This window comes from Anser anser, assembly GCF_964211835.1.
Source record: "Anser anser genome assembly, chromosome: Z".
Taxonomy (NCBI): Eukaryota; Metazoa; Chordata; class Aves; order Anseriformes; family Anatidae; genus Anser; species Anser anser.
This window is the reverse complement of record NC_139723.1, coordinates 66,501,240-66,511,156: the sequence shown is the minus strand read 5'-3', so window position 1 is coordinate 66,511,156 and position 9,917 is coordinate 66,501,240. Positions and strand designations below refer to the sequence as shown.

At 42.3% G+C, this 9,917-nt stretch overlaps 1 protein-coding gene across 5 annotated transcripts in view; it reads left to right on the top strand.

The window, feature by feature from the left end:
- Positions 1–3,791: 3,791 nt before the first annotated feature.
- The window catches only part of KIF2A (kinesin family member 2A), a 60,092-nt gene continuing 53,966 nt past the window's right edge, over positions 3,792–9,917 (top strand). Inside the window, exon 1 of one of the 5 annotated variants that reach the window (XM_083817388.1) lies at positions 3,792–4,036. Coding sequence is in view for 4 of the 5 variants with exons in the window: in XM_083817386.1 (XP_083673512.1) it covers positions 4,567–4,630 (64 nt within the window). In the remaining variant the exon portion in view is untranslated. Of the gene's footprint in view, positions 4,037–4,129; positions 4,631–9,917 lie in introns of those variants that run through there. The other 4 variants (XM_083817386.1, XM_083817385.1, XM_083817390.1 and 1 more) reach the window with 4 other exon arrangements.

Here is a 9,917-nt window from a genome sequence, read left to right as displayed (position 1 = left end):
TAGGTACATTTTACGATTAATTCATCCAATGTACACAAACAGTTATGAATATAGGCAAGAGCAAAAGATGTTGTCACTGCAGTTGCAGATGTAGAGCAGGAGTGAAGGTCATGGTAAGACAGGGAAGGGTGCTCTTCCCAGATGTACTTTGTTTCTCTCACATCTTCTGCTTTGAGATCAGCATGCATTCACACACTTCTTCACTTTTTGGTTCTTTATGTAGTATCTAGCAATGCTCTACTTTTCTGCATGTAGATGTTTTTTTACGAATGCAGCTCATATTGGAATAATAAAGCCATAAGTGAAATTTCTATTTTATTTTTGTATGTGCATTTTTTTAGAGGCAAATTTGTGCAACAATTTCTTTTCTCTGTATTTTTGGCTGACCTTCCAAACTCATCAAAGTGTACCAAAGCTTCTGTATGCAGAGTGATGTTTTTGATAACATTAGAGGTTCATGAGCCCCTCATTTTCTTATTGTCTTTGGTCTGATCACATACCCATATGCCAGCCTTATGTGTGCTGCTAGAAGGTTCTTCTGAGACTAGACCTAAGAGTATCTTAGGAAGCCACGTGGAAATAAACTACTAAAAGAAGAATGCAATCATGAAAACATGTAAGCAGACCTCTGCATATCCATTCATGCAAATGAGAGGCTTTTGGAAAATCTATCCTTAGAGAGCATATTGAAAGGCAACCAGAAAAGCCAAGTAAGAAGGTATCAGAGTGGTGAGGGATAACACCAGTGACCATAAGAGAAAATATAAGCTTTCGTTTGAATTTGCTCTGTTAGCAAAACACTGCTGAAGAACACCTTCTGATGTTGGCATGAATATCTCTATCTCGTCAACAGCTCTTTTTAAGGTGTGCAACTGATGTATGGCAAGTGTGTTTGAGTTTTGTAACAACAATTTCAGCACCTGCATCTGTATTACAGACATACTACTGTAATGCTCAGGCGTATTTGTTCAAACCAGAAAGGCAAACCATCTATGCTGTTTCTAATATATAATTAGTTAAGTATAATCCCAAAATAATTGTTATTTAAATGAATCATCAGTTTCATTTCTGAAGATAATCAGCAGAATCTTACAGTAGGCATTTAATGCAGTGGAATTTAGAGTGGATTTCTGGAAGACATAAGGTTGGTTGTGAAGATCTTGAGTGACATATTTAGAACATTTGGACTCTCAGGTAAGGCAGCTATACAAAGTTCGACTAATGCAACAATTTATCATTCAGATCTAGTTACATGAAAACCAGATTTTTATATTTCATAAAGCAGTGGCAAATACATTAAAATATTTCCTATCTACAAGTAAGGCGGTTCTCCTCTTTTTATCATTTTTTGATAGCATTGTACAGTGCTATTACTCACGAAGTGCTGTGTCCAGCAGGGGGTAGTTTTAAATAGCAATGCAATACAGATGAAAAGATGCATAAAAGAAAAAAAAAAAAAAAAAAGGCAGAAAGGGAACTGTGAGACAGCTCATCTGTTACTGCTTTCACAATGGTACCAAACTGGACAAAAAGGGAATTAGCCTAAGAGGGCAACTGGATTTTCAGACAGCTTCAGGCACCGCTTGCGCATTTACCGATTCTCAAGTAGAAAAAATAATTTATTATTAATTTTGTGATTTCTTTATGTATTAAAACAGGTTCTCATGATGATCAGAGAAGTTACAGTACTATGGTGGCTTGTTTTTAATTCTGTTTCCATGTGTATTAATATGTAGCTGATGTAGCTGATTTTTTTCACATGCTCCTTTTACCTAACTGTTGACTGCCCTGCATACACGTTTAATATCTGTTGCAGTTATGTAACTAGAAGTCATAATTTCCAAATAGAGCACGAAAAAGAAAACATTTCATATATATATGATTGCAAACTAGTGATATCATTAATCATAATAATTCACTAATAGTGTGAAATAGTTCAAATATTTACTTATCAATCACTTCTAAGGCATCAAAGAGGGAGACTGGTATTCATAACTTGATTTGGACATCAAAATACAATAAATAATTTTAATTACTGTGGTTGTAATCGTGAAATACAGGCAGACGCTAGTGTCTGCTGAAAACTCAAGCATTCCTGCTACCAGATGAAACACACCTGGTAAACGATCATTTTCCACTACTTTTTATGTCTTTCTAATCCAAAAGCAAAGTTTTGAACTGAAGGCCAAAGCTTCAGTAATTGTATTATTTATCTGTGTTGTCCAAGAACACCATGTGCTGAGGCATCTTCTATTTAATACTGGATCGAGTATGTATTTTTAATTGAATATGTAAAAAGAGATATGTATTTAGAATATTAGGTAAGAAAAAATGGTACTCAGGAGTACAGTTTTGGATGTAAACTTGATTTAAAACAAATCAAAACAATTAGAGATCTTTATTTGCATTAGAAAACTTTCTTTAATGCTTTGCCCTAATTTAAAAATACTTAAATGTATTTATGACTACTGCTGTTCATTCTCCAGATGAACACAAGCATTTTCTCATCACTACCTACTTGCTCTATGAAAGTCTCCACGTGTGCTTTATGGCAATAGCAAATATCTCAGTTGTCACAGAGTGTACAACAAAATAATAATTTAGGGCCTTAGTTTAAAGTGTCTGCTTTAAATTTTTATTTAAAGTTTGGAACATTCTAAAATAATTTTCTGGACTAAGGCCAAAGCACTTCACAGATTTCAGAATTAACTCCAGATTTGATATGTATTTAAGTTCTATTTTGTGTTAGACTATGATTTTATAAATACATACGGTTTTGTATATGTTTCTAAGACTGAGCTTCTTTTCCTCAGCGGGACGGCCTGTATGTAAAATTAACCTTCGTTTATCCAGTGACAGGACTTAAATCATTGTCCAGAAAACTAGTTACATATCAAAGCTTTCAGTTTAACCTTTGTGAAAGACAGAGCAAATAGTATGAAAAATTACTTATTATTTCTTATTCAAATATTTCAAATGAGGTGCTTTCCAATCACTCTGCATCTAATCTTAGAATCTGAATATTTTTGTTTTTACTTTACAGAAAAATATCAGAAAAGGTTCAATTATATTGATCGTAAATTTAACAGTTACACAGAGACAAAGCAAGTGGCTATCCAAGTCTGACAAGGGTACTTATGCAAGAGAAAGCTGAAATATAAGTCTGTGTAGTAGAAATTGTGCAAAAAGAACATTACAAAATTTCAGTGAACATCACTGAAGTGACATGGCTTATAGTGAGTAGAAAAAAAAAACTATTTTTTAATTCAACGTTAACTTCTGCCTAATTTTTACAAAAGTCTAAAACATTTGCTGCATTTTGGTTTTATTTCAAAAATACCTATGGGTTAAAAAGAGCAGGCATATCATTAGCTCTGTTATAATTAGAACAGGCCTTCTTAAAGGCATTGTATTACTTGCATCACACCTTTTTCAAAGTGGTATTTCTTTGTGTTTGTCAATAGACTTAATTAAATGGATATTGGCCAAACTAGAAAAGCAATGTAGTTTTGTTGGACTTTTCTTATTGCCTTTTGTATCATAATTCCAGCACAACTGTAGTAAGGGATGCCCTCCATGAATAACGTGATTCAGATTTGGACCTAAATTTCTCATGAGAACAACTGAAGCTGGGCAAGGCAAGGATAAGAGAATAAGACAGTTTTAAAGACTAAAACCAACCAAACAACAACAAAAACCACGGTGTCAAACTTTCATCATTTATTTTTTCCCTAGCAGTTCACCAAGAGGGTGGTTTACATCATTCAGGGCCAACATAAATAGCAACCAAGTTGTGCAAGACAGTTGTTGCTGTTTTAACTTTTTGCCAGTTCCTCTTCTGGGTCTCGTGTATGTATTTATTTATGTACGAGTGTATTGAAAGCCTGCAGGAACTGGGAGCCATGAACTGCTGCCTCTGACTCGCTCTGCTTTCAGCACCGACAAGAAAAGAGGAGAGAAGCTGCTCGGGCAGAGAGGGCGATGGGCTGGGGGCCGCGTCTCTCAGGGACGATGTCGAGGTGACAGCCTTCCTGAGGTATTACCGGCTGCGGGCGGATTGGGGGGATTATTTTTAATCGCCGGGCGCTGCCGTGCGAAGAAGACGAGGTTGTGTGCTCAGCGGTCTGTCGGTGCCGCGCAAGGTGACAGGAGGAGAGCCGTGCGGGCAGGGCGGTTTTAACGCCGCGGGGGCCTCACGAGGCTCGGCACCGCCCTCGGAAGGGGCACCCGAGGGACGGCGGCCTGGCCGAGGAGACGGAGCCCCCTTCCCCTGAGGCGAGGAGGAGGAGGAGGAGGAGGAGGAGACCGAGACCGTCCGCCGTGACGCCGCGCCGAGCCGCGCAGGCGCAGCGCCCGTTGTATCCGGCCGGCGCCTTTTCTCTCTTCCTCCTCGTCCCTCCCTCCCTCTCCCCGTCCCTCCTCCTTCCCCCCCGTCCCTCCCGCTCCCTCCATCCCCTCCCACAGCCGCCGCGGTCGGTGCCGCCGCCGCCGCCGCCTGTGCGCGCCCTGCCCGCCCGCTCCCCCCCCATCCACCCTCGGCTCTCCCCGCGGCTGCCCCATGAGGCGATGGCAGCGGCCAACTTCGGCAAGATCCAGATAGGGATCTACGTGGAGATCAAGCGCAGCGATGGTCAGCGGCGGGCAGGGAAGGGAAAGGGGAGGGGAGGGGCCGCGCCGTGCCGTGCCGGCCGCAGGGACCGCGCGGGTGCCGCCGCCTGAGGCGCGGCGCGGGGCCCATTGTGTGCGCGGGGCCGGGGAGGGGCCGGGCCGGGCCGCGCTGCGGTTGCCAGGGGGAGCGCGGGCGGAGGGGCGGGGGCGCGGGGCCGTCGGGGACGGGGCGGCTGCGGCAGCGCGGGGAGGGAGGGGAGGGGCGGCGGGGAGGGGAGGGGAGGGGAGGGGAGGGGGGGCGCGATAAGGGGGGGGCCACAGGGAGAGGAGGGGGCGTAGGGGAGGGGACGCGGTGCGGGGGGTGGGGAGGCCGTAACGTGGAGGGGTAACTTCTGCCTCGCTCCGGCCCTGCGCTCGGAAGGGCCTGGGGGCGGGGGACGCCGTGCCACGCTCGCCCCGTGGTCCCCGTGCCCCCCCCGGGGCGTCCCTCGCCTCGGCCGGCATCCCCAGCCCGTGTGGTGCTGCCCAGGGATACACGCGGGCAGAGCACGCCGAGGGCGCCAGCTCCTCCCGTGTGTTCGGGGGGCTGGCGGGGGCTGAGCCGCAGGCAGGTCGCCCGCGGCTTCAGATCCTCGGTGTGAGGGGGAATATGTCACCCGTTCCCGGCCTTCGTGAGGTCTCCGAAACCTGCTGAACCAGGGTGGGGTTCTGCTGGCGCGTTCTGGAAGGTCTTCTGTTTTCTCCCCACTTCATCATCTTGCTATACAATAATCAAACGTTTTTAAGGGAAGAGAGACCTGGAGGTCAAAGGCTGAAGTCAGTGTGGTTTTGTCATGAGGCAGGAAATGAGCAGCAAGTCTTTATGCAGCTCGTCTCTCTCACGTCCCATAGTGCAGTTCAACCCTACAATAAAAATCAGATGCTCGGTGCTAGCTGGACGCTGTATTAAACCTTACCCCTCAATTTGTGCCTAATGGCTTGTGTGTCACGTGAAGAATCCGATAGGTCTGGCACTTATTTGCATAACTCCTGCAGATCTCTGTCTGAGGTTTCCGCACCAGCATGCGAAAGAACTTCTTCACGGTGAGGGTGACGGAGCACTGGGATGGGCTGCCCAGGGAGGCTGTGGAGTCTCCTCTGGAGATATCCAAGGCCCATCTGGACGCCTACCTGGGCAGCCTGCTCTAAGGAACCTGCTTTGGCAGGGGGGTTGGACCCGATGATCTCTTGAGGTCCCTTCCAACCCCTGCAATTCTGTGATTCATCAGAGCACCTTGAAAAACTATTTTTCTGAGGCCTGCATCAACTTCTAATACATGTTACTGTCTGTTCTGTATATTCTTTGGACAATAAGACATGACAATGCTTTGGTGTTCTTTTTTTCCGCTCTACAGGGTTCTGCTCACATCTAAAGTTAGAATTGAGGACAGTAACTCTTCAACATAACAATACTTATTTTCATTACTGTTAACAATTCACATATTTTGCTGTATCACATATGTGAAGTAGCGCATTAAGTACCTTACACATCAGCAATATACTAGGGGTTGTCTTCCCAGCAGTCATGCAAACTAGGGTTTTGAGCATTTGCGTTGCCTTGGTCCTCGTGTGAGCAGGCACACCGCAGTGTTGTACTAGGGTTAGTGGGTCCTGGTTATTGCAATGTTTTCTTGTTTTCCGTCAGGGATGCTGGATCACCAGGTATGCAGAAGGGAGCATTTTGAGACAAATACCAAAGGCCAGCCCACACTGCATTATATGTAGATTGCTTTGCCTTTCAGAAGGTAGGCTACCAGCATGGGCTGTGGTTGCACGAGCAATCGGGGTTGACCTGGCTGCTTCTAACAAGATGCCTTTGCCAGTTGCGTTGTTCTTAGGAGCTCCATCTTGCATCCATTGTGGCCAGTATTTTTATTCTGATGATTTAATTCACTAATTGTGTTGAATTTGCAGACTTTTGGATGTGATAGTTTTCTGCAGGATTAGGGAGTTCAGATGATTCTCAGAGGGTTTGTCACCCCAAAAGTATCTGTGTGTAGGAAATGTGTGGCTGGGAGAAAGTGAAGGTGTGAAGTATGACCTTCTCCTTCAGGAAGAGTGCGCTACCTGGATGTGCCCAACCTGGAACCTGTATCCCAGGTAGAACAGAACCAGGGCCATCTACCATACCAGCTGCCTGAGGTTGAAAGCTCAATTAAAACCGTCTAAGAAGCTTCTAGAGAAGGTGGTGTGTTGATTGCTCTGTTGTCCCACACTGTCTTATTTGTAAGAATTCCTTTTTTAAAACTAAATTTATGCTTTGAGAGGTAAGTATAATAATTCTTTAAAATATCCTTATTTATGTGTTCATTTGCTGAATAAAATAAAGTTCTAGTTTGTTAATGGGGTCATTTGAACAAGTATGCATTTTTTTCCCATCTGTCCACCAGTTATGCTAAACGCTTTTTTGAATACAAAGCTTTATTAATTCCAGATAACTCTATTTTTTCTTTAAATAAAAAGTAGAATGAAGAGAATAGCTTTTTTTTTTTTTTTAAATAAAACATCACTGTTAAAAGTCATCCTTCTTCGCTACAACTAAATTCAAAGACATGTAAAACACAAGAAGTGTGAGAATGAGACCAGAATGTTCTGGAAAGAAAAGTTACATAGTCTGTCATTTTGAAAAGTTCTAATTAGGCTTAAGTGTTTAAGTGAGAGATTTCTTATAGGACTGAATAGAATATAGATGTTCTACAAATGAAAAGCATTATTAGAGCTCATGGCCAAAAACATATGAAAACCAGTGTTTGGATGAAGCCCAACATTTTCAAGGACTGACGATGCAGAGCTGCTTGCTGTGTATCTGTTTTTTCTCAGTGGGTAAACATTGGTATAAATGTTGTCTAGAGTAACAGATAATATTTCCAGTTATAATTACATGAGATAACTCATTATGTTCATGTAAGAGCGTATCAAGTGGTCACCTAGTTTGGCTTTTAATAATCATTTCTGATACTGAAATTTGCTACTTATTTAGGTACAATTTATTTATGTTACTTGAAATATGCCTTGGTAATCTGTCTTGGAAACAGGAAGGAACTTGTTCGTTTTAGGTTGTGAATTTCTCATAGTGGACTGTGTTTCCAGTTGTGAAAAATATGCCTTATCACACAGAAGAGCTAGAGAGTGAGCCAGAATGTAGCTGCGAGACCAGCTGTGAGTGTGGTTCCTCCCGTCCAGAAGATGCACCTTTCTCAGGTCTAAATATGAGTATTTTTCTGGTGACGAATTCCCCTTACCCAAATAACAATAGCCCACTGCTTTGCAAGTGAACTTATCCCCACATCCCCGCTTCTTGTGTGTTATCCAATTAATGATGATGAAGACCTATATAATTACTTGGAGAAAGAATGTCTTACAATTTTTTTTTCCCCATAAATTCAGTCTTTTGCTGAAATAGGACAAACCTGTGATGCCCTGCAGACCTCCGGTAGGCTGATTGGTATTTTCCCTTTAGTTTTCCAGTCCAGTTGTGTTCTGCACACTTCCTCCTCAGACTGTTCCTATCCTCTCCATCTTGGCAAATCTGAAATACTACCTAGAAGAAGAGAGAAATTAATTACATATTTGCTCATTTGGAGAGGGGTGGAATACAGTGGTGTTGTCACTGTGTCGGAAGTAAAGCAGCAGATGAGAAAGGACCTTCTGGTAATTGAGGAAAGTGACTGAAGATTTGACAGAAACTCCAGGAAAAGAAAAAGGGTGATTTTTTTTTTCTTTTTTACAGATTAACCATCAAATCACATGAAAAAGAAAGATCATGAGCTTGTGTTCATTTTTATTTTTATTTTTTTTCATAATAGAATAACAGTAGAACTGCCAGTGTTTGAAAGAGAAAACTTAAAACTGAGAAAGGAGAATAAACTTGGACCAGTTTTCGCATGGAGCTTATTACCATAGGACATGGATGCTGGAAACCTAGCAGAATTTTAGGGAGAGTGTTGGTATGGATGATAGGAATATCCAGCTCTGTAACACCACCCATCGTAAAAGGTAGTTTCTGTCCTACCCGAGCCTGTAGTTTAAATAACCTCTAACTGATGGGAGGCAGGAGGAAATCTTGCCTGTGGTTGTGTTATTTTGTAATTGCCTACTTAGGAATTTTTTTTTTTTTTTTTTACTTGTCTCTGAAGCAGCTGAAACTGGTCATGGTCAAAGATAATCCATCTAGTTCAAAAACCTACTGGCAGCTCCTCCTCTCTCCTTATGCATGCCAAAACATCATGGTAACCATCAAATGCAAAGGAGACTAAATTTTTGTAACAGTAAGGGCTGTGATTTTCGTTTTATTTTGTTCAAAGCCCAACTTGCATGAAACTGACGTTTGTTAGTGTTGAGTGTCTACACCATCCTCTGTGTTTTGGGTTATCCCCTATGACGATCTTGACATTTATGTGCAGCTCCCAATGATTTTATAGCAAGATAGAAGGTATAATGATGCTATAAAAATTCTGTTCAGGTTTGGGTAGTCACCCTATTTAACAAGCTCTTGAGGGTAGATTTAAATGGTAATGTGCTTTTACTCTTTCCTTTGGTGACATGTATCTGTTCTTTCCCTGTGACTAAGACTTTTTTGTTACCCCATTTAAATCATTTGACTCAATTACCTAATCCCTACGTAAGCCATATTTGACACAATGTGTCTTTGTCCTTCCCTAGTGGCCAGATCACAAACGGGACTTCAAATCTGGCGGTGGTGGTGGAGCTAATGGGTCCAGCATTTAGACTTACTTATCCAGTGCAGGTGCTCATCTCGTTACACCCAATTTCTGGGGATTGTTCCTACAGAAATGTTGACCAGGAAGACTTGTTAAGTTTGCTGTGTCCTTTTTAAAATCACTTTTTAAGTATTCTGTTCTTGGTACTCAATAAGTGGATTTTCACTGTAACTTGCAGATTTTCAGATATTTATGTAGGCCTTCTATATTTTGCATAAATAGTTCTTGAATGACAAGAGTTGAAATGCTAATCTTCAGAGAGTCTTCTCATCTTTTTGTTCCATGTTCAGTACAGAATTACGTACTGGTAATAATGTCTTTTAGAGCTGTGTATAGCCATTGGATCATATAGCTTGTGTTGCATAGTTTGTTTGTTTGTTTGTTTTTCTTTCTCTCATCTCGTCGGGTTGTGTGGAAATACAGCCTTAAATTTTTTTTTGTTAGGTAAAGTTATGTCTCTTTCTACACACTCCTTGTAAGTGGTTTGTTGCCGGTACCCAGTTTTGCTCCTGTTTTCTTCTTACGGATTTATGAACTGAAGGCTTTGTC